Source organism: Bombina bombina, unplaced genomic scaffold (genome assembly GCF_027579735.1).
Source record: "Bombina bombina isolate aBomBom1 unplaced genomic scaffold, aBomBom1.pri scaffold_710, whole genome shotgun sequence".
NCBI classification, from domain to species: domain Eukaryota; kingdom Metazoa; phylum Chordata; class Amphibia; order Anura; family Bombinatoridae; genus Bombina; species Bombina bombina.
The window spans coordinates 26,324-51,906 of record NW_026512032.1 but is presented as its reverse complement, the minus strand read 5'-3'; the positions used below and the strand labels follow the sequence as shown (position 1 = coordinate 51,906).

The following is a 25,583-nucleotide window of genomic DNA, read 5'->3' as shown; positions in this document are numbered from 1 at the left end:
GACTGTGTTTGCACAATCTACCTACTGCGTCAGGTCTAATTCTGACTGTGTTTGCACAATCTACCTACTGCGTCAGGTCTAATTCTGACTGTGTTTGCACAATCTACCTACTGCGTCAGGTCTAATTCTGACTGTGTTTGCACAATCTACCTACTGCGTCAGGTCTAATTCTGACTGTGTTTGCACAATCTACCTACTGCGTCAGGTCTAATTCTGACTGTGTTTGCACAATCTACCTACTGCGTCAGGTCTAATTCTGACTGTGTTTGCACAATCTACCTACTGCGTCAGGTCTAATTCTGACTGTGTTTGCACAATCTACCTACTGCGTCAGGTCTAATTCTGACTGTGTTTGCACAATCTACCTACTGCGTCAGGTCTAATTCTGACTGTGTTTGCACAATCTACCTACTGCGTCAGGTCTAATTCTGACTGTGTTTGCACAATCTACCTACTGCGTCAGGTCTAATTCTGACTGTGTTTGCACAAACTACCTACTGCGTCAGGTCTAATTCTGACTGTGTTTGCACAATCTACCTACTGCGTCAGGTCTAATTCTGACTGTGTTTGCACAATCTACCTACTGCGTCAGGTCTAATTCTGACTGTGTTTGCACAATCTACCTACTGCGTCAGGTCTAATTCTGACTGTGTTTGCACAATCTACCTACTGCGTCAGGTCTAATTCTGACTGTGTTTGCACAATCTACCTACTGCGTCAGGTCTAATTCTGACTGTGTTTGCACAATCTACCTACTGCGTCAGGTCTAATTCTGACTGTGTTTGCACAATCTACCTACTGCGTCAGGTCTAATTCTGACTGTGTTTGCACAATCTACCTACTGCGTCAGGTCTAATTCTGACTGTGTTTGCACAATCTACCTACTGCGTCAGTCTAATTCTGACTGTGTTTGCACAATCTACCTACTGCGTCAGGTCTAATTCTGACTGTGTTTGCACAATCTACCTACTGCGTCAGGTCTAATTCTGACTGTGTTTGCACAATCTACCTACTGCGTCAGGTCTAATTCTGACTGTGTTTGCACAATCTACCTACTGCGTCAGGTCTAATTCTGACTGTGTTTGCACAATCTACCTACTGCGTCAGGTCTAATTCTGACTGTGTTTGCACAATCTACCTACTGCGTCAGGTCTAATTCTGACTGTGTTTGCACAATCTACCTACTGCGTCAGGTCTAATTCTGACTGTGTTTGCACAATCTACCTACTGCGTCAGGTCTAATTCTGACTGTGTTTGCACAATCTACCTACTGCGTCAGGTCTAATTCTGACTGTGTTTGCACAATCTACCTACTGCGTCAGGTCTAATTCTGACTGTGTTTGCACAATCTACCTACTGCGTCAGGTCTAATTCTGACAGTGTTTGCACAATCTACCTACTGCGTCAGGTCAATTCTGACTGTGTTTGCACAATCTACCTACTGCGTCAGGTCTAATTCTGACTGTGTTTGCACAATCTACCTACTGCGTCAGGTCTAATTCTGACTGTGTTTGCACAATCTACCTACTGCGTCAGGTCTAATTCTGACTGTGTTTGCACAATCTACCTACTGCGTCAGGTCTAATTCTGACTGTGTTTGCACAATCTACCTACTGCGTCAGGTTCTAATTCTGACTGTGTTTGCACAATCTACCTACTGCGTCAGGTCTAATTCTGACTGTGTTTGCACAATCTACCTACTGCGTCAGGTCTAATTCTGACTGTGTTTGCACAATCTACCTACTGCGTCAGGTCTAATTCTGACTGTGTTTGCTCAATCTACCTACTGCGTCAGGTCTAATTCTGACTGTGTTTGCACAATCTACCTACTGCGTCAGGTCTAATTCTGACTGTGTTTGCACAATCTACCTACTGCGTCAGGTCTAATTCTGACTGTGTTTGCACAATCTACCTACTGCGTCAGGTCTAATTCTGACTGTGTTGCACAATCTACCTACGCGTCAGGGTCTAATTCTGACTGTGTTTGCACAATCTACCTACTGCGTCAGGTCTAATTCTGACTGTGTTTGCACAATCTACCTACTGCGTCAGGTCTAATTCTGACTGTGTTTGCACAATCTACCTACTTGCGTCAGGTCTAATTCTGACTGTGTTTGCACAATCAACCTACTGCGTCAGGTCTAATTCTGACTGTGTTTGCACAATCTACCTACTGCGTCAGGTCTAATCTGACTGTGTTTGCACAATCTACCTACTGCGTCAGGTCTAATTCTGACTGTGTTTTGCACAATCTACCTACTGGTCAGTTCTAATCTGACTGTGTTTGCACAATCTACCTACTGCGTCAGGTCTAATTCTGACTGTGTTTTGCACAATCTACCTACTGCGTCAGGTCTAATATCTGACAGTGTGTTGCACAATCTACCTACTGCGTCAGGTCTAATTCTGACTGTGTTTGCACAATCTACCTACTGCGTCAGGTCTAATTCTGACTGTGTTTGCACAATCTACCTACTGCGTCAGGTCTAATTCTGACTGTGTTTGCACAATCTACCTACTGCGTCAGGTCTAATTCTGACTGTGTTTGCACAATCTACTACTGCGTCAGGTCTAATTCTGACTGTGTTTGCACAATCTACCTACTGCGTCAGGTCTAATTCTGACTGTGTTTGCACAATCTACCTACTGCGTCAGGTCTAATTCTGACTGTGTTTGCACAATCTACCTACTGCGTCAGGTCTAATTCTGACTGTGTTTGCACAATCTACCTACTGCGTCAGGTCTAATTCTGACTGTGTTTGCACAATCTACCTACTGCGTCAGGTCTAATTCTGACTGTGTTTGCACAATCTACCTACTGCGTCAGGTCTAATTCTGACTGTGTTTGCACAATCTACCTACTGCGTCAGGTCTAATTCTGACTGTGTTTGCACAATCTACCTACTGCGTCAGGTCTAATTCTGACTGTGTTTGCACAATCTACCTACTGCGTCAGGTCTAATTCTGACTGTGTTTGCACAATCTACCTACTGCGTCAGGTCTAATTCTGACTGTGTTTGCACAATCTACCTACTGCGTCAGGTCTAATTCTGACTGTGTTTGCACAATCTACCTACTGCTCAGGTCTAATTCTGACTGTGTTTGCACAATCTACCTACTGCGTCAGGTCTAATTCTGACTGTGTTTGCACAATCTACCTACTGCGTCAGGTCTAATTCTGACTGTGTTTGCACAATCTACCTACTGCGTCAGGTTTAATTCTGACTGTGTTTGCACAATCTACCTACTGCGTCAGGTCTAATTCTGACTGTGTTTGCACAATCTACCTACTGCGTCAGGTCTAATTCTGACTGTGTTTGCACAATCTACCTACTGCGTCAGGTCTAATTCTGACTGTGTTTGCACAATCTACCTACTGCGTCTGGTCTAATTCTGACTGTGTTTGCACAATCTACCTACTGCGTCAGGTCTAATTCTGACTGTGTTTGCACAATCTACCTACTGCGGTCAGGTCTAATTCTGACTGTGTTTGCACAATCTACCTACTGCGTCAGGTCTAATTCTGACTGTGTTTGCACAATCTACCTACTGCGTCAGGTCTAATTCTGACTGTGTTTGCACAATCTACCTACTGCGTCAGGTCTAATTCTGACAGTGTTTGCACAATCTACCTACTGCGTCAGGTCTTATTCTGACTGTGTTTGCACAATCTACCTACTGCGTCAGGTCTAATTCTGACTGTGTTTGCACAATCTACCTACTGCGTCAGGTCTAATTCTGACAATCTACCTTTAGAGTAACCTTCCACCTCACACCAAATAGCAACCAGGACGTAGGGAGGAGGCATCTGATTGAAGCATACCAGACATGGAGCTTGACAGAAAGTCCTCCAGGCAGCAGTGTCTGGTAATTAGGTATCTGCCTTTCTTTTGTCCTGCCCAAAGACTAGCGGACTCTAAAGCTTGGGTATTAATTCCCAGGAGTAATGCCAATGGACTTTCACCACCTCATGAAAGAAAATACAAATTTATGTTTGCCTGATAAATTCATTTCTTTCAGGGTGGTGAGAATATAGGAGACCTGCCCAATTTCTTTACATTTAATTATTTTTTTTAAGTGGCAGTTCTAATTTGCTCCTTATTTTCCCTGCTTTGTCCTTTCCTACCTTTCTACTTGCTTGGCTACACATCAGACTGACATACCATAGAGGAGGGAGCAGGGAGGGATAAAGTACTCTTGGAGTTTTGGCAATCTATGCCTCTTCCTAGTGGTCAGGAAGAGTAATTCCCAGGAGTAATGGCTCATGGACTCTCACCACCATAAAATAAATGAATTTATCAGGTAAGCATAAATTTAGTTTTACTACAGTTACAACCAAGTAGGAGGCTTCAGGCAAGGGTTCCTCATATTGTAGATAACCAGATGGCATCAGGCAAGGGTTCCTCATTAGTGATGTCACGAACAGTTCGCCGGAGAACAGTTCCCGGCGAACATAGCTTATTCGCGTTCGCCGCTGCGGGCGAACATATGCGATGTTCGATCCGCCCCCTATTCGTCATCATTGAGGAAATTTTGACCCTGTATCTCACAGCCTTCAGACACATTTGAGCCAATCAGCAGCAGACACTCCCTCACAGACCCTCCCAGCTCCTGGGCAGCAGCCATTTTAGATTCATTACGATCTTGCTTTCTTAGTGAGAGGAGGTTTAGTGTTGCTGCTGCTGACATTATAGGGAAATAGATAGCTAGGCTAGTGTATTTAGTGTCCACTACAGTCCTGAAGGACTCATCTAATCTCTGCTGTAAGGACAGCACCCCAAAAAGCCCTTTTAGGGCTACATCTGGCTTTTTTTTTTTTTTTTTATTTGTAATTTTATTTGCATTTGCCTGGCTTTCAGCCTGTGTGTGAGGCTCACAGCATATACTGTGATTAGTGTCACCACTGATATCTGCTTAACATTAGTGTAAATTTAACCAACAAAACTTTTAAATCATTTTGCTAGTGTAATCTAGTTTCATTTTCTATCAGGCCTGTGTCTCAGGCTCACACAGCATACACTGTGGTTAATTGCTGTGCCAGCAGCCACCACTCATATCTGCTTAACATTATTGTAAATTTAACCCCTTAAGGACCAGCGACGTACCCTGTATGTCGCTGGCCTTTTTTTGGGACTTGATTGTTTTATACCGTGGTCTTGCCACCAGCGTTGAGACTGCTCTATTCCACAAAGCCTTCTGGAGGGAGGGCATTAATAGCGTGTTCTTGCTAGACTTGTGCTATTATGTCCTGAAAAAACCCTTAACGACCAGTGACATACAGAGTTACTTTGTGGTCATTAAGGGGTTAAAAAAAATCCTTTTAAATCATTTTGCTAGTGTAATCTAATTTCATTTTCTATCAGGCCTGTGTACCAGGCTTACACAGCATATACTGTGGTCAATTGCTGTGCCAGCCACCACTCATATCTGCTTAACATTATTGTAAATTTAAAAAAAAAACTTTTAAATCATTTTGCTAGTGTAATCTAATTTCATTTTCTATCAGGCCTGTGTGTCAGGCTCACACAGCATAGACTGTGGTTAATTGCTCTGTGCCACCACTGATATCTGCTTAACAATCATTAGTGTAATTTTTAAAAAAAAACATTTAAATCATTTTGCTAGTGTAATCTAATTTCATTTTCTATCAGGCCTGTGTGTCAGGCTTACACAGCATATACTGTGGTTAATTGCTGTGCCAGCCACCACTCATATCTGCTTAACATTATTGTAAATTTAAAAAAAAAAACTTTTAAGTCATTTTGCTAATGTAATCTAATTTCATTTTCTATCAGGCCTGTGTCTCAGGCTCACACAGCATACTGTGGTTAATTGCTCTGTTGCCATGCCTGTACTCTATTGTGCAAAAGGATAGCATATGTGGTGTTTCATGCTGTTGTTTCTGTTGAGGGTCCTGGAACCTCTTATAAAAAGGTTGAAGGAGAACGAAGTGTACTGGTTGTCCAAGCATCTTTTTCCATCTCCCGGTTCCTAAAAATTATCTCCGGGTTCCTAAAATCGATTGCCATACCTGTACTGGATTGTTCAAAAGGATGGCATATGTGGTGTTTCCTGCTGTTGTTTCTGTTGAGGTCTGGGACCCTCTTATAAAAAGGCTGAAGGAGAACGAAGTGTACTGGTTGTCCAAGCATCTTTTTACATCTCCCGTTTCCTAAAAATTATCTCCGGGTTCCTAAAATCGATGCCATACCTGTACTCTATTGTGCAAAAAGGATGGCATATGTGGTGTTTCATGCTGTTGTTTCTGTTGAGCGTCCTGGAACCTCTTATAAAAAGGCTGAAGGAGAACGACCTGTACTGGGTGTCCAAGCATTTTTTTCCATCTCCCGGTCCTAAAAATTATCTCCGGGTTCCTAAAATCAATGCCATACCTGTACTCGATTGTTTCAAAAGGATGGCATATGTGGTGTTTCCTGCTGTTGTTTCTGTTGAGGGTCTGGGACCCTCTTATAAAAAGGCTGAAGGAGAACGAAGTGTACTGGTTGTCCAAGCATCTTTTTACATCTCCCGGTTCCTAACAATTATCTCCGGGTTCCTAAAATCGATGCCATACCTGTACTCTATTGTGCAAAAGGATGGCATATGTGGTGTTTCATGCTGTTGTTTCTGTTGAGGGTCCTGGAACCTCTTATAAAAAGGCTGAAGGAGAACGACCTGTACTGGGTGTCCAAGCATTTTTTTCCATCTCCCGGTTCCTAAAAATTATCTCCCGGGTTCCTAAAATCGATGCCATACCTGTACTGGATTGTTCAAAAGGATGGCATATGTGGTGTTTCCTGCTGTTGTTTCTGTTGAGGGTCCGGGACCCTCTTATAAAAAGGCTGAAGGAGAACAAAGTGTACTGGTTGTCCAAGCCTCTTTTTCCATCTCCCGGTTCCTAAAAATTATCTCCGGGTTCCTAAAATCGATGCCATACCTGTACTCTATTGTGCAAAAGGATGGCATATGTGGTGTTTCATGCTGTTGTTTCTGTTGAGGTTCCTGGAACCTCTTATAAAAAGGCTGAAGGAGAACGACCTGTACTGGGTGTCCAAGCATTTTTTTCCATCTCCCGGTTCCTAAAAATTATCTCCGGGTTCATAAAATCGATGCCATACCTGTACTCTATTGTGCAAGGAAGTAACCTTACCATGGGTGTCAGACCGCATGTCTTGTTGTTATATTTGGAGAGGGTAATCAGGCAGGCCGTATAGACCTCCCCCGATAGGGGGAGTAAAAGGGATTAAAGTGCTAACAATAGTACTAATATAAACACAACCTAGTTACCATGGGTCCCAGACCACATGTCTTATTATTATATTTGTGGTCAGGGTAATCATGCAGGGCCATATAGACCTCCCCCGATAGGGGGAGCAACAGGGATTAAAGTGCTAAGAATAGTACTACTTAAAACACAACCTAGTTACCATGGGTCCTAGACCGCATGTCTTATTAATATATTTTGTCAGGGTAATCATGCAGGCCATATAGACCTCCCCCGATAGTGGGAGTAACAGGGATTAAAGTGCTAAGAATAGTACTACTTAACACAACCTAGTTACCATGGGTCCAGACCGCATGTCTTGTTGTTATATTTGGTGAGGGTAATCAGGCAGGCCGTATAGACCTCCCCTGATAGGGGGGGAGTAAAAGGGATTAAAGTGCTAAGAATAGTACTACTTAAAACACAACCTAGTTACCATGGGGTCCCAGACCGCATGTCTTATTATTATATTTTTGTCAGGGTAATCATGCAGGCCATATACACCTCCCCCGATAGGGGGAGTAACAGGGATTAAAGTGCTAAGAATAGTACAACTTAACACAACCTTACCATGGGTCTCAGACCGCATGTCTATTATTATATTTTGTCAGGGTAATCATGCAGGCCATATAGACTTCCCACGATAGGGTGAGTAACAGGTATTAAACTAATAAGAAACAGTACTACTTAACACAACCTAGTTACCATGGGTCCCAGACCGCATGTCTTGTTGTTATATTTGGTGAGGGTAATCAGGCAGGCCGTATAGACCTCCCCCGATAGGGGGAGTAAAAGGGATTAAAGTGCTAAGAATAGAACTAATATAAACACAACCTAGTTACCATGGGTCCCAGACCGCAGTGCCTTTGTTGTTATATTTGGTCAGGGTAATCATGCAGGCCATATAGACCTCCCCCGATAGGGGGAGTAACAGGATTAAAGTGCTAAGAATAGTACTACTTAAAACACAACCTAGTTACCATGGGTCCTAGACCGCATGTCTTATTAATATATTTTGTCAGGGTAATCATGCAGGGCCATATAGACCTCCCCCGATAGTGGGAGTAACAGGGATTAAAGTGTTAAGAATAGTACTACTTAACACAACCTAGTTACCATGGGTCCCAGACCGCATGTCTTGTTGTTATATTTGGTGAGGGTAATCAGGCAGGCCGTATAGACCTCCCCCGAATAGGGGGAGTAAAAGGGATTAAAGTGCTAAGAATAGTACTACTTAAACACAACCTAGTTACCATGGGTCCCAGACCGCATGTCTTATTATTATTTTTGTCAGGGGGTAATCATGCAGGCCATATACACCTCCCCCGATAGGGGGGAGTAACAGGGATGTAAAGTGCTAAGAATAGTACTACTTAACACAACCTTACCATGGGTCTCAGTCCGCATGTCTTATTATTATATTTTGTCAGGGTAATCATGCAGGCATATAGACTTCCACGATAGGGTGAGTAACAGGTATTAAACTAATAAGAACAGTACTACTTAACACAACCTAGTTACCATGGGTCCCCAGGACCGCATGTCTTGTTGTTATATTTGGTGAGGGTAATCAGGCAGGCCGTATAGACCTCCCCCGATAGGGGGAGTAAAAGGGATTAAATTGCTAAAAATAGTACTAATATAAACACAACCTAGTTACCATGGGTGCCAGACCGCATGTCTTGTTATATTTGGTGAGGTTAATCAGGCAGGCCGTATAGACCTGCCCCGATAGGTGGAGTTACAGGGATTAAAGTGCTAAGAATAGTACAACTTAACACAACCTAGTTACCATGGGTCTCAGACCGCATGAGTTGTTGTTATATTTTGTGAGGGTAATCAGGCAGGCCGTATAGACCTCCCCCGATAGGGGGAGTAAAAGGGATTAAAGTGCTAAGAATAGTACTAATATAAACACAACCTAGTTACCATGGGTCCCCAGACCGCATGTCTTGTTGTTATATTTGGTCAGGGTAATCATGCAGGCCATATAGACCTCCCCCGATAGGGGGAGTAAAAGGGATTAAAGTGTAAGAATAGTACTACTTAACACAACCTAGTTACCATGGGTCCCAGACCGCATGTCTTATTATTATATTTTGTCAGGGTAATCATGCAGGCCATATACACCTCCCCCGATATCGGGACTAACAGGTATTAAAGTGCTAAGAACAGTACTACTTAACATAACCTAGTTATATGGCTCCCAGACCACATGTTTTGTTGTTATTCTTTGTCAGGGTAATCAGGCAGGCCCGTATAGACCTCCCCCGATAGGGGGAGTTACAGGGATTAAAGTGCTAAGATAGTACTACTGAAACACAACCTAGTTACCATGGGTCCCAGACCGCATGTCTTATTATTATATTTTGTCAGGGTAATCATGCAGGCCATATACACCTCCCCGATAGGGGGAGTAACATGGATTAAAGTGCTAAGAATAGTACTACTTAACACAACCGTACCATGGGTCCCAGTCTGAATGTCTTATTATTATATTTTGTCAGGGTAATCATGCAGGCCATATAGAACTCCCCCGATAGGGGGAGTAACAGGTATTAAACTAATAAGAACAGTACTACTTAACACAACCTAGTTACCATGGGTCCCAGACCGCATGTCTTGTTGTTATATTTGGTGAGGGTAATCAGGCAGGCCGTATAGACCTCCCCCGATAGGGGGAGTAAAAGGGATTAAAGTGCTAAGAATAGTACTAATATAAACACAACCTAGTTACCATGGGTCCCCAGACCGCATGTCTTGTTGTTATACTTTGTCAGGGTAATCATGCAGGCCATATAGACCTCCCCGATAGGGGGAGTAACAGGGATTAAAGTGCTAAGAATAGTACTACTTAAAACACAACCTAGTTACCATGGGTCCCAGACCGCATGTCTTATTATTATATTTTGTCAGGGTAATCATGCAGGCCATATAGACCTCCCCCGATAGTGGGAGTAACAGGGATTAAAGTGCCTAAGATAGTACTACTTAACACAACCTAGTTACCATGGGTCCCAGACCGCATGTCTTGTTGTTATATTTGGTGAGGGTAATCAGGCAGGCCGTATAGACCTCCCCCGATAGGGAGAGTAAAAGGATTAAAGTGCTAAGAATAGTACTACTTAAAACACAACCTAGTTACCATGGGTCCCAGACGCATGTCTTATTATTATATTTTGTCAGGGTAATCATGCAGGCCATATACACCTCCCCCGGATAGGGGGGAGTAACAGGGATTAAAGTGCTAAGAATAGTACTACTTAACACAACCTTACCATGGGTCTCAGTCCGCATGTCTTATTATTATATTTGTCAGGGTAATCATTGCAGGGCCATATAGACTTCCCACGATAGGGTGAGTAACAGGTATAAACATAATAAGAACAGTACTACTTAAACACTACCTAGTTACATGGGTCCCAGACCGCATGTTCTGTTGTTATATTTGGTGAGGGTAATCAGGCAGGCCGTATAGACCTCCCCCGATAGGGGAGTAAAGGGATTAAAGTGCTAAAAATAGTACTAATATAAACAACAACCTAGTTACCATGGGTGCCAGACCGCATGTCTTGTTATATTTGGTGAGGTTAATCAGGCAGGCCGTATAGACCTGCCCCGATAGGTGGAGTTACAGGGATTAAAGTGCTAAGAATAGTACAACTTAACACAACCTAGTTACCATGGGTCTCAGACCGCATGTCTTGTTGTTATATTTTGTGAGGGTAATCAGGCAGGCCGTATAGACCTCCCCCTATCGGGGGAGGTAAAAGGGATTAAAGTGCTAAGAATAGTACTAATATAAACACAACCTAGTTACCATGGGTCCCAGACCGCATGTCTTGTTGTTATATTTGGTGAGGGTAATCATGCAGGCCATATAGACCTCCCCCGATAGGGGGAGTAAAAGGGATTAAAGTGTTAAGAATAGTACTACTTAACACAACCTAGTTACCATGGGTCCCAGACCGCATGTCTTATTATTATATTTTGTCAGGGTAATCATGCAGGCCATATACACCTCCCCCCGATATCGGGACTAATAGGTATTAAAGTGCTAAGAACAGTACTACTTAACATAACCTAGTTACCATGGCTCCCAGACCACATGTTTTGTTGTTATTCTTTGTCAGGGTAATCAGGCAGGCCGTATAGACCTCCCCGATAGGGGGAGTTACAGGGATTAAAGTGCTAAGAATAGTACTACTAACACAACCTAGTTACCATGGGTCCCAGACCGCATGTCTTATTGTTATATTTTGTCAGGGTAATCATGCAGGCCGTATAGACCTCCCCCGATAGGGGGAGTTACAGGGATTAAAGTGCTAAGAATAGTACTACTGAACACAACCTAGTTACCATGGGTCCAGACCGCATGTCTTATTGTTATATTTTGTCAGGGTAATCATGCAGGCCATATAGACCTCCCCCGATAGGGGGAAGTTACAGGGATTAACGTTCTAAGAACAGTACTACTGAACACAACCTAGTTACCATGGGTCCCCAGACCGCATGTCTTGTTGTTATACTTTGTCAGGGTGATCATGCAGGCCATACAGACCTCCCCCGATAGGGGGAGTTACAGGTATTAAAGTGCTAACAACAGTACCAATTAACACAACCTAGTTACCATGGCTCCAGACCGCATGTTTTATATTATATACTTTGTAAGGTAATTATATATCTATCAAATCGATCTATTTATCTTCTATCGATTCTATCTAACTATCAATCTATGTATATCTATCTATCAAATCTATCTATCTCGTGGGCTGACTGATTTGAGACAGCCACTTGTGTTTAGGGCCAAATTTGAAGTAGGAGGACAGACCAATCATCTTCATCCATCTCCCTGTTCCAAAAATGCAGGCCATATAGACCTCCCCCGATAGGGGTAGTAACAGGTAGTAAACTGCTAAGTATAATACTACTTAACACACACGGGTCCAGTCCCAGACCGCATGTCAGTATTGTTATACCCTGTCAGGGAAATCGATATATCTATCAAATCATCTATTTATCTATCAAATCTAACTAAGTCTATCAATCGTATCTATCAAATATAAATTGCATCTATTGATCGACTGTAATTCGTATCTCATCAAATGTATATTGCAATCGATTGATCTATGTAATTCGTATCTATCAAATGTATATTGCATCGATTGATCTATGTAATTCGTATCTATCATCAAATGTATAGTGCATCTATTGATCTATGTAATTTGTATCTATCAAATGTATATTGCATCTATTGATCTATGTATTTTGTATCTATCAAATGTATATTGCATCTATTGATCTATGTAATTCGTATCTATCAAATGTATATTGCATCTATTTGATCTATGTATTCGTATCTATCATCAAATGTATATTGCATCTATTCGTATCTATCAAATGTATATTGCATTCTTTTGATCTATGTAATTCGTATCTATCAAATGTATATTGCATCGATTGATCTATGTAATTCGTATCTATCAAATGTATATTGCATCTATTGAATCTATGTAATTTGTATCTATCAAATGTATATTGCATCTATTGAGCTTGTAACTCTATGTATCTATCTATCAAAATCTATCTAACTTTCAATCGTATCTATCAAATATATATTGCATCTATTGATCTATGTAATTCGTATCTATCAATTTATCTATCGAATCTATCTGACTTTCAATCGTATCTATCAAATGTATATTACATCTTTTGATCTATGTAATTCGTATCTATCAATGTATATTGTATCTATTGATCTATGTAATTCGTATCTATCAAATGTATATTGCATCTATTGATCTATGTAATTCGTATCTATCAAATGTATATTGCATCTATTGATCTATGTAATTTGTATCTATCATATGTATATTGCATCTATTGATCTATGTAATGTATGTATCTAACTATCAAATCTATCTAACTCGTGGTTGTGCAAATGGACTGTTTGAAGTTGTTTGCGGTGCGTTACACGGGGAGTTTGGTCTGTCACTGTGAAGCGGGCGTAACCCTTACACTACCTGATCGATACTACATCATACCTGATGTTTTTAAAGCACGTTATACAAAAAATATATAGGAATGTTAGGTGATTAAGGCACTTTATGGCTTAAAACCAGACTCTGCATCAACTATGTAATTTTCCGTGGGAGTTTTGCCCATGGATCCCCCCCTCCGGCATGCCACAGTCCAGGTGTTAGTCCCCTTGAAAACAACTTTTCCATCACTATTGTGGCCAGAAAGAGTCCTTGTGGGTTTTAAATTTCGCCTGCCTATTGAAGTCAATGGCGGTTCGCGCGGTTCGCCGGTTCGCGAACAGTAGCGGAAGTTCGAGTCCGCCGTTTGCGAACCGAAACTTTTAGGTTCGCGACATCACCTATTCCTCATGTTATAGATAACCAAATGACATCAGACAGGGGTTCCTCTATTATAGATAACCAGATGGCATCAGACAGAGGTCCCTCATATTATAGATAACCAGGTGACACAGGCAAGGGTTCCTCATATTATAGATAACCAGGTGACATCAGACAAGGGTCCCTCATATTATAGAAAACCCAGATGGCATCAGACAGGGGTTCCTCACATTATAGATAACCAGATGGCATCATACAGAGGTTCCTCATATTATAGTAACCAGATACCATCAGACAGAGGTTCCTCATATTATAGATACCCAGGTGACATTGTGCAAGGGTTCCTCATGTTATAGATAACAAGGTGACATCAGACAAGGGTTCCTCATATTAAGATTACCAGAATGCATCAGATATGTTACAACTTACCATGACACATTAGGCGAGTACTACATCCTATTACAACTAACCAAGGTGACATCAGGCAGGGGTTCCTGATGTTATAACTAACCAGGTGCATCAGGGCAGGGGTTCCTCATGTTATAACTAACCAGATGGCATCAGGCAGGGGTTCCTCATGTTATAACTAACCAGATGGCATCAAGCAGGGGTTCCTCATTTTATAACTACCAGGTGGCACCAGACAGAGGTTCCTCATGTTATAACTAACCAGGTGGCCATCAAGCAGGGGTTTTCTCAAGTTATAACTAACCAGGTGGCATCAGACAAGAGGTTCCTCAGGTTATACCGAACCAGATGGCATCAGCCAGGGGGTTTCTCAAGTTATAACTAACCAGGTGGCATCAGACAGAGGTTCCTCATGTTATAACTAACCAGGTGGCATCAGGCAGGGATTTATCATGTTATAACTAACCAGGTGGCATCAGGCAGAGGTTCCTCATGTTATAACTAACCAGATGGCATCAGGCAGAGGTTCCTCATGTTATAACTAACCAGATGGCATCAGGCAGGGGTTCCTCATGTTATAACTAACCAGGTGGCCTCAGGCAGGGGCTCCTCATGTTATAACTAACCAGGTGGCATCAGGCAGGGGTTTCCTCATGTTATAACTAACCAGGTGGCATCAGACAGGGGTTTCTCAAGTTATAACTAACCAGGTGGCATCAGACAGAGGTTCCTCATGTTATAACTAACCAGATGGCATCAGACAGAGGTTCCTCATTTTATAACTAACCAGGTGGCACCAGACAGAGGTTCCTCATGTTATAACTAACCAGATGGCATCATACAGAGATTTGTCATGTTATAAAACACCATGTGGCATCAGACAGAGGTTCCTCATGTTATAACTAACCAGATGGCATCATACAGAGATTCCTCATGTTATAACTAACCAGGTGGCATCAGACAGAGGTTCCTCATGTTATAATTAACCAGGTAACAATCAGACAGAGGTTCCTCATGTTATAACTCATCAGATGGCATCAGATAGAGGTTCCTCATGTTATAACTAACCAGATGGCATCAGACAGAGGTTCCTCAAGTTATGATAACCAGATGGCATCAGGCAGGGTTTCCTCATGCTATAACTAACCAGATGGCATCAGACAGGGTTTCTCAAGTTATAACTAACCAGATGGCAATCAGACAGGTGGTTCCTCAAGTTATAAATAACCAGATGGCATCAGGCAGGATCTTCTCAAGTTATAACAACCAGATGGCATCAGACAGAGGTTCCTCAAGTTATTAACTAACCAGATGGCATCAGACAGAGGTTCCATCAAGTTACAACTAACCATAAGACATCAGGCATCATATTACAAATAACCAGATGGCATTAGGAAAGTTGTTACAACAGATCAGATAGCATCAAACAAGGGCACCTTATTACAATATATCGATAGCATCAAACAAGGGCTCCTCGTTACAATAAATCAGATAGCAGAAAAAAGGGCACCTGATTACAAAAGATCAGATAGCATCAAACAAGAGTTCCTCCTGTTACAACCAGCTTCAGGCAGGTGTTCCCCAATATTACGAATAACAGGTGGCTTTATGCCAGGTTCTTCTGTTACAGCAGAGGTACATCCTGTTGCAATGAACCAGTGGGCCCATGACACAAGGGTTACTTCTGTCACCAACAGACTAGGTGCCAATCAGGCAGTGTTTCTTCCCTTCTAAACTGACTAGGTGGAATCAAACATGGGTTTTCTCCTGTTCCAACCTGACCAAGTGGCAACAAGCAAGGGTTACTCATGTTTCCAACTGACCAGGTGGTATCAATAAGGCATTTTTCTGTTGCAACCAACCAGGTGGTATCAGGCAGTGATCCCCTGTTGAAACTGACCACGTGGCATCAGGCAGTGTTACTGCTTCTACAACTGACCAGGGGGCATTATGCAGGAGTTCCTCCTGTTAACAAACCAGGTGGCATCAGACAGAGGTTGCTCATGTTATAACTAACCAGGCGGCATCAAACTGGTTCCTCATATAATAACTAACCAGGTTATATCAGACAGGGCCGGGGGCTTCTCTGTTATAACCAAGCTGGAATTAGACAGCGGCTCCTGTTAACGGTTATCAGACAATGGTTTCTTCCTGTTTTAACAGCATCTATGTGATGTGAGTCTACTTCTCAACCTGTCCGTAGGTCTCTCTATCTCTCTGTCGCTAGCCTGTCTCTTGTCTTCTATTCCTTCAGTTTAGCTTGCATGTGTGAATATTTGACTAACAGACTTCTTATTTATTTTTGGTTAATTTTACTAAATCTTTTATATGCTTTCACATGATCTTTTATTTATCAGTCTTTATGCATAATCACACTCTTTCCTCTCTCTCTCTCAATGTAATCTCTCCCATTCAGACTTTCTCACCCTCTCCCCTTGTTTCTTGTAATTTCAGTCTCTCCCCCTCGTGTACTCTCTTGCATTTTGACATATTTCCATCCTCTCTCCCTTTCTCTCTCCCTCTTTCTGACACTTTCAGTCCCCACATTCTCACTCTCTTCTCTCTCTGCCTCTCACCATCTAATTCTCTTCATTTCTCACCCATCTCTTCTCACAGTGCCAACAACCAGTGCTCGGTTTCTGGAGTCAGATAGTTCTCTTTTGGTGTAGGAGAGTCTCTCTGGAGAGAAAGAGCGACGGAGACTGCAGAGGAAACAATGAGAATAATATTAGGTGCACAGATGGTGACTGGGAGAGAGGTGAGGTTCAGGGAGAGAATTAGATGGTGAGGAAATTTGTAAATAGCAATGAGAAGCTAGAGGTTATAGAAAAGTGAAAGGAAGACAATAGCAGAGAGGTGGAGAGAGAGGATTCAAATAGCAAAGAAGAGGGAGGGGAGTGATGGTGGGAGAGTGTTAATGCTGATTTTTGAGGGATAAAAAATAGTGGAGAGTAAAAGAGGAGAAGTAGAGAAAGTGGGTGTAGGACAAATTATTTGGGGTTTTGTGAGGGTACCTCTTTGTAATGCTTGGAGTTCCCCCCGTTTTGGGTGAGGATGGGGATGTAGAGAGGCCGCTCTTCCTGCGAGGGGGGTGGACCATTCTGTACAGAGCGAGGGGGCGGCCTCACCACGTGCATTCCTGAGGTAAATAGAAAGGACACATTGCCAGACCATCTCAATATTGAATAGCATCTTGTTGATATCTTAAAGCAGACCATTTCACATGACCTACCCTGTCTCCCCCGCAAAGCTTCGCCCCGCTCCTCACAAACTCTTAGTCTACGCAGAGCATCACTCAGTGCAGCACGAAGAACCTGCATCTCATCCTCCTGCAGCTGAAGCCGTTGTTCCAGGTTAGAGATGCGATCATCTGTGTCCATAGCACTGGGGCCAGAGAGACCATCATCTGTAGTAGGAAAATGCACTGTACATTTATATGGTTATGGAAGGTCTCATAATATTCAATGAGATTTCATGTCTAACACCTATACGATAAATATAGTACCCTAGAGGTTAGAGCCTGTGTCACTAGATGCCTACAATATAGAGATGGCAGAATTGAAGATATCATTAGCCTCATAAAGCAATACAGGTGACAGAGATATGATATTATATACACCTATTTCCGTATATCACATTATATATTACTATATACACCTAATCAGTATATTACATCATATGTTACTATATACACCTAATCAGTATATTACATCATGTGTTACTATATACACCTAATCAGTATATTACACAAATGTTAATATATACACCTAAGCAGTATATTACATCATATGTTACTATATACAGTTAATCAGTATATTACATCATGTGTTACTATATACACTAATCAGTATATTAGACATATGTTACTAATATACACCTAATCAGTATATTACACATATGTTACTATATACACCTAATCAGTATATTACACAAATGTTACTATATACACCTAAAGCAGTATATTACATCATATGTTACTATATACAGTTAATCAGTATATTAACATCATGTGTTTACTATATACACCTAAGCAGTATATTACACATATGTTACTATATACACCTAATCAGTATATTACATCATATGTTACTATATACACCTAATCAGTATATTACATCATATGTTACTATATACAGTTAATCAGTATATTACACATATATTACTATATACACCTAATCAGTATATTACATCATATGTTACTATATACACCTAAGCAGTATATTACAGTCATATGTTACTATAATACAGTTAATCAGTATATTACATCATATGTTACTATATACAGTTAATCAGTATATTACATCATGTGTTACTATATACACCTAATCAGTATATTACATCATGTGTTACTATATACACCTAAGCAGTATATTACATCATATGTTACTATATACAGTTAATCAGTATATTACATCATGTGTTACTATATACACCTAAGCAGTATATTACTGTGACAGATCCCTCTGTCAACCTCCCTACGGATTATGGAATCAGGCATTATGTTAAGTCACCCTGTGCCCATTATAGGTACGGGTTGCAAATCCAACAGTACTGGAGGGGTTAACTTCAGTTTTGAGTAACTGTTAGTTTTGAGTAACTGTATTGTCTAAGACAGTTGTTGTTAGCAGTTGTAGTTGTTGCACCAGTTTTAAGCAGTGGCTAGAAGCAAAATAAATAGCTGATGTTACGGTTACCCCTTAGTCTCGCTGAGAGTTGGACCGCTTAGTAGCCTGATCCCTATTGCTAAAGAGGGGAGAAGCTGCTTTCCATAGTATTCTATATGAGTCTCGCAAATATAGAATAATCTCCCTTATCTGCAGTACAGCTAGGATACCCTTCTGCCCACAAAAACGAGTCAACGCTGCGATTGAGGGTCAAACAAGAACTCAGGACTGGGATGCCCAGCCTGCTTTTATTAAGGGTTACATGCACACAGGGCACTCCAGGTGGAGAAGGGGGGGAAGTACAAAATCCCCCATCACACATTTAGATAGAGAGCACTGTCCTTTGACAGGCCACAATAGGATTACAGTACTTAAGATAACAAGTTTACAAGTTCATCTTATCAATTAGCAGTCTGGCTCCAGAGGTGATTAGACAATAGTTTCTTAACAGCTGAAAAAAAAGAGTTAACTCTTTATGAAAATGATACTTGTTACGGTTTTCTTGGAGCCTTCTTAGGCGCTGGCTTGCTGGTTCAGGCATTGCTGCTGGGAAATAAGCCTTCACAACAAAATAACTATGCTTCTGTAACAGTGCTCCCTTTCTGTGGAACACTCTGCAGACACGGTCTGACCCCTGCTTTCGGGGCAGACTAAGAGCTGTCCAGACTGCTGGTATGCGGGGCTGAGGTCGGTTTGTCTGGACAACCCGTCGGCATTGCCATTCTGTTCCCAGGTCTGTAAGTAATGGTGAAATTGAAGGGTTGCAACGATAAGCTCCAACGTAATAGCCTGCCGTTATCGCTCCAGAGACCCGGTTCAGCCACACCAACGGGTTATGGTCGGTGACCAGAGTGAACTCCTGACCATATAAATAGGGAGTCAATTTCTTTAATGCCCACCACCAAAGCCAACACCTCCTTTTCGACCGCTGCATAGCTGACTTCGCGGGGGCAGGAGCTTCCAGGCTGATGTAGGCAACTGGATTGCTCCCCTCCATCTTCGCCTACTTGCTGAGGACGGCTCCCAGCCCGAACATGGAAGCATCTGTATGGACGATAAAACGTTTGTTAAGGGCTGGGGCGCCAAGACAGGAGCGTTAATTAGAGCATTTTTTGAGAGCCTGGAAAGCCGTTTCACAGTGGGGGAGACCACAGGACCTGTCGAGGTAAGTTCTTCTTGGTCAAGGTCAGTCAGGGGGTTTGGCAAGTGTGCTGTAGTCTGGTACGAACCTGTCTATAGTACCCTGCCGTGCCCAGGAAGGCTAGGACCTGAGTCTTAGTGAGGGGGGGGGTGGGCCAATTGGCGACAGCTTCTATTTTGGCCGGCTCTGGTCGCTGCTTTCCACACCCCCACCCGGTGACCCAGGTACTGTACCTCGGCCATCCCAAAGTGGCATTTTTTCTGGCTTCAGAGTCAGGCCAGCAGCCCGGATCTGATCCAGAACCCATTCCCACATGAGCTAAGTGTCCTCCCAGGACTCACAGTGGAATCGCTAGTCCGTCCAGGTAGGCGCAAGCAAAACTCTGGAAGCCATCCAGGAGCCTATCCACCAAGCGCTGGAATGTAGGCTGGGGCATTCTTCATCCCAAACGGCATTACCCTAAACTGATATAAGCCGAATGGAGTGTACGAATGCCGACTTGGGGATAGCCTCCGGGGGCCAGGGGAATCTGCCAGTAACCTTTGCAGAGGTCAATAGTGGTCAGGTAATTTCCCCTGGCTATACGATCGAGTAGCTCGTCTACCCTGGGCATAGGGTAAGCGTCCGTCACGGTCCTTTTCATTGAGCCTCCGATAGTCTACGCAGAACCGGTGTGTCCCCATCTTTCTTGGGCAACCAAGACAACTGGGGAGGCCCAGGGACTATCGGAGGGCTCAATTACCCTGAGCTGGAGCATCTCATCGATCTCCTTCTTCATTCCTGTCCTAACTGCTTCAGGGATTCGGTACGGAGCCTGGCGCAGAGGAGCTTGTCCCGGAGTATCTACCTGGTGGGTGGTTAAAGTAGTGTACCCTGGCTTTGGGAGAAGGTGAGGTGTTTGGACTGGAGGAGTTGGGTTGAGCTGCTCCCTTTCAGTGGGGCTAAGTCGGTCCCCTATCTGAACCTGCGGCCACTATACCTGTTGGGGAGGCTCTTTTCTAATAGGTCTGGAATGGGTAAACTGTCGGGGTCTTCCTGAGGGAACAACATACGGCCGTCACGTTCTCTGGTCGCTCAAAATATTCCTTGAGCATGTTTACATGGAATGTCTTTCTAAGATTGTTGTCGTGGCAGCTAGCTATCACATAAGTGGGTGTCTCCCCTTTTCTCTACGATCTGGTAGGGACCCTGCCAGGACGCCTGCAATTTGTCTGTCTTCACCGGCTTAAGTACTAACACCTTTTGTCCTATGGTGAGATTCTCTTTCGGGCCCCCCGAGATCGTACCATACTTTCTGTCTTCTCTGGGCCAACTGGAGATTAGCCCGCACGGATTTTGGCTAATTGCTCCATTCGGTCCCTGAGTTCCAGCACGTATGGCACAATTGGGGACACCGTCAGCCTCCATCTCTCCCTCCCAGTGCTCCCGGATCAGGTTTAGGGGTCCCCGTACCCTTTCTTCGCGTAGAGCAACTCGAAGTGGGAGAGAACCCTGTCGTTTCCTGGGGCACCTCCCGATAAGCAAATAGGAGGGTGCGGCAGGAAGCGTTCCCAGTCTCGGTATTCCTGAGTGAACGTCTTGAGCATTTGCTTGAGGGTCCCATTGAACCTCTCACACAGGCCCGTTCGTCTGGGGGTGGTATGGGGGAGCTCAGGAGGGACTTAATTTGCAAACCTGCCAGAGTTGTTGGGTCAATTCAGCCCGTAAATTGGGTGCCTCGGTCGAATAGGATTTCTTTTGGAAATCCTACACGGGAGAACACCTGTACTTAGTGCATTCGCTACGGTATCCGCTTGTATGTTGGATAGGGCGACAGCCTCTGGGTACCTGGTAGCGTAGTCACACTACGGTAAGAATGTATCGCTTACCGGAGGGACTAGGGGTAGCCAGTGGTCCCACTAGGTCAATTGCAACCCGGTCTGAAGGGTTCCTCTACAAATGGGCATATTTACTAGCTGGGCTTTAGGGTGATCGCCTCGCCTTCCTACTCGTTGACACACATCGCAGGTGTTACAGTAAGTTCTAACGGTCAGCGAGCACCCCTGGCCAAGAAGACGAGTGTGGAGTAATGCGGTGTAGGGTACGGGTAACGGCTAGGTGGCCTGCTGAAGGGGATGTCGTGGCCTATTTTGAGGATTTCTTGACGGTATTTGTGGGGCACTACCAGCTGTCGCCTACGCTGTCCCCTTTTCTCTGTCCAGCGGTATAGTTTCCCTTTTTCCCATAAGAATGTTTCGTTATCTGCCCGCCCCCTCCGGGTCTCTGCTCGTTCCCCGGTACTTTGGTAAGGTCGGGTCAGTCTTAGACCTTCTGCCTCGAAAGCATCTGGGGGTGTCCCAGGGTATGGGGCCTAACCTGTCAGGCAAGGTCGGGGTAGGTCTTACCTGTGTCTCCCGCACTGGTGACAGCTCTCGCTTCCGTCCGGGGCTTGGGCCCGTGTAGTCACTGGGTCCGCCTCGTTGTTGCATACTGGAGCATAGGGCAGAAGTCATGGGGCCCAAAATCGTTGCCCCAGTAGTACTTTGGCAGGTAAATTATCCATTAGGCCCACGTTCACAGCCCCCTTTCCCGCTCCCCAATCAAGATGCACTTTAGCTGTTGGAATTTGTACACATCCCCCCCCCGCCACTCTAACGGGCCACAGTCTGTCCGGATCGCTTGTGCTCTGGCACCAAATGACTCTGTACCAGCGTGATAGTAGCCCCTGTGTCTCGCAATCCCCTTGGTAGATCGCCCCTCGAGCCATACCCTCTGCGATGGTGCTGGCGGTTATCTGAGGCAGCATATACAGGGTCTGCCTCGTGAAGCGCCCCACATATCCCTCCATAGGGGCCTCTTGGTTAACACAGAGGGCCCGGGCGGACGATAGGACCCAGAGGGGTAATTGTAATTCCTGGGTGTCTGGTGCCGTATTAAGGGGGCCAGCTAGCCATGAAATGCCCTGGTTGCTTGCACGGTGGCAAGTCGGTCTGGGACGCTCAGAGCTGTTATTGGGTGGTCCTGAGGTGTCGGACGGGGCCCTGTGGGCACCGGGGCTCGAATTCAGCACGAGGGGGGTGCAACGGTAAAACCTCTCTGGGTTCGACCCGTGCTGGAGCTCGGTAGTTCATGGGTTCGTGAAGACGGGAGTCATAATGTTCATCAGGCCAATTTGGCTGCTTCTTCTAAGGTAGAAGGCCGCCTGTCTCGCAGCCATTCCTTCCCTTGCTGTTCCATGCCATTATAAAAATGTTCTAAGAGAAACAATTGTAAAAGTTCCTCCCAGTCACCGCTTTACTTCCGCTCAGCCAGTGATTTGCCGCTCTCCGCATTCGGTTCGCCCCATTCCTATGGGTAATCGTTAGGCTTCTTTTCCGTGCCCCGAAACTGTCGGCGATACGTGTCCGGAGTTAACAGCGTACCGTCGCAACAGTGTCTCCTTAACTAGCTCATACTGTGTCACTTCCTCAGCACCACCAGAGTACGAAAGGCTTTCCAGGGCTCGCCCGATAGTTTCCCAGACAATATCGTGGGCCACTCTCTGTTGGGGAATCTGGTGCAGGGCACATTGCCTTTCGAAGTCCGCCAAATATTCATCAATCCCGTCTCGCTCTCTAGGAAGGGTTGAAATGCCGCATAGGGTATCTTGGCCTCCCAGCATTTTCGACAGGGATGATTACCTGCGGGGCTTCAGCATTGCGGTGTGCGTTCGCTAGGTTGAGTTCGTGGGCTCGAGTCTCTCGTATATCCTCGTCCGCCTCCGCCATCAACTGCTGTACCAATTTCCATGGAGGGGTTCGGCCCGTATAATGAGAGCCCTTTCCCGAACAATCCCTGGTTTTTTTCGTCACTAATCGTGGTCGGTGTTTCCGCATTGGTGAAGCTCTGATCCAGTTCGGTCAATTCTGCGATCAGCTCTCTCCTCTCGGCCGGTTGCTGGCGTACCCCCCTCTGCTTTCAAGTAAATCTTTTAGGGTTGTACGCTTCAATTTTTCGTAAGCGCTTCTCCATCCGTTCTGTACCTCTCCAAGGAAATCCAGGAAAATCCCACCCGCTGCCTGCCAAATGTTACGGTTACCCTTAGTCTCGCTGAGAGATGGACCGCTTAGTAGCCTGGATCCCTATTGCTAAAGAGGGGGAGAAGACTGCTTTCCATAGTATTCTATATGAGTCTCGCAAATATAGAATAATCTCCTTAGCTGCAGTACAGCTAGGATACCCTTCTGCCCACAAAAACGAGTCAACGCTGCGATTGAGGGTCAAACAAGAACTCAGGACTGGATGCCCAGCCTGCTTTTTATTAAGGTTACATGCACACAGGGCACTCCCAGGTGGGAGAGGGGGGAAGTACAAAATCCCCCATCACACATTTAGATAGAGAGCACTGCTCTTTGACAGGCCACAATAGGATTACAGTACTTAAGAAACAAGTTTTACAAGTTCATCTTAATCAATTAGCAGTCTGGCTCCAGAGGTGATTAGACAATAGTTTCTAACAGCTGAAAAAAAAGAGTTAACTCTTTATGAAATGATACTTGTTACGGTTTTCTTGGGCCCTTCTTAGGCGCTGGCTTGCTGGTTCAGGCATTGCTGCTGGGAAATAAGCTCTTCACAACAAAATAACTAATGCTTCTGTAACAGTTGATTTAGACTTAAACTTGGACTGGTATTATTTAGACAAACATTTTTAAGATGAGGATGTCTCTGCCTAACTAAAAGATATGCGGATCCTACTGCTCTCCGCTACAATTGGTGGCAGCGGTGGGATAGTCCTCATAGCCCAGAAGAGCAACTACACATCCGTAGCTAATGGGGAATTCAGTATGAGAGGCTGAAAAGAGGCCACCCTTAAAGACCTGCTAGAACAACTGTACAGTGAGTTGTTTATACTGTTAAGTCTGGGAAAAGTAAAGTAGAAGGGAAAGTGTTGCTTCAAGGAATAATTGTGAGTTACTGCACACACAGGCAAATATCAGACTGAGCAGAACCAGACAGAGAACACAGTTTGCTTGTTACAGGACTTAAAAAAGCGACTCTTGAAGAGGGAGATTATTACAATACTGACCGAGACTGGATGGAGTACCAAGGGCCCGAAGGAGACCAATGAGCCCAGCATATCAGAGACAGATACTCCCGAAGAAGCAAGCTTTGACCGGGCGGTTAAAATAAGACTGGCACATTATGGCCCCAACCCGACTGAGGAAATTATCGCCCGGGTCATAGCAGCTGTGGATGCCAACCTAATTCGCCAAAGCAGCGCTGCAGCAGCCCAAGTCACAGCAACCCCAGTGGAAAAGAAAAGTACATTTTGCAGCTTTAAAAACTTCATGGAAACAGATGGAGAGATTGATGGGTACCTTGCGGATTTTGAGAGGCAATGTGCACTACACAAGGTACCCTCAGAGGACTGGGTCACAATATTATCCGGAAAATTATCCGGCCGGGCCAGTGAGGCTTTTTGGGCCATTCCAGATGAGGAAGTCAGGGGATTATAATGTTGTAAAAGAGGCTCTGCTCTCCAGGTATGCGATTACACCGGAGGGCATAACAGAGGCGGTTACAGAGACACTGTTAAATTAGGCTGGAGATTCCTACGTTGAGTGGGCATGTAAGGTGCACCGCACAGCAGCTCACTGGATGGAGGGTGGTGCCAAGCCATATCTGGGGAAGAGGTGCTGCAGCTATTCCTGTTGGAATATTGCTTCGACAAGTTACCTGCAGGAGTTAGAGAGTGGGGTTCGGGGACCGTAAACCCTCCACCCTGCATG

General features: G+C 44.2%; 1 protein-coding gene across 1 annotated transcript in view; it reads right to left on the bottom strand.

Moving 5' to 3' along the window:
- The window catches only part of LOC128644098 (echinoderm microtubule-associated protein-like 2), a gene marked incomplete at its 3' end in the record, with an annotated part of 181,014 nt that extends 163,582 nt beyond the window's left edge, over positions 1–17,432 (bottom strand). The window contains 4 exon segments of the mRNA XM_053696813.1: positions 16,632–16,733; positions 17,046–17,122; positions 17,124–17,170; positions 17,264–17,432. Of these exon segments, the coding sequence (XP_053552788.1) occupies positions 16,632–16,733; positions 17,046–17,122; positions 17,124–17,170; positions 17,264–17,411 (374 nt within the window).
- Positions 17,433–25,583: the final 8,151 nt, after the last annotated feature.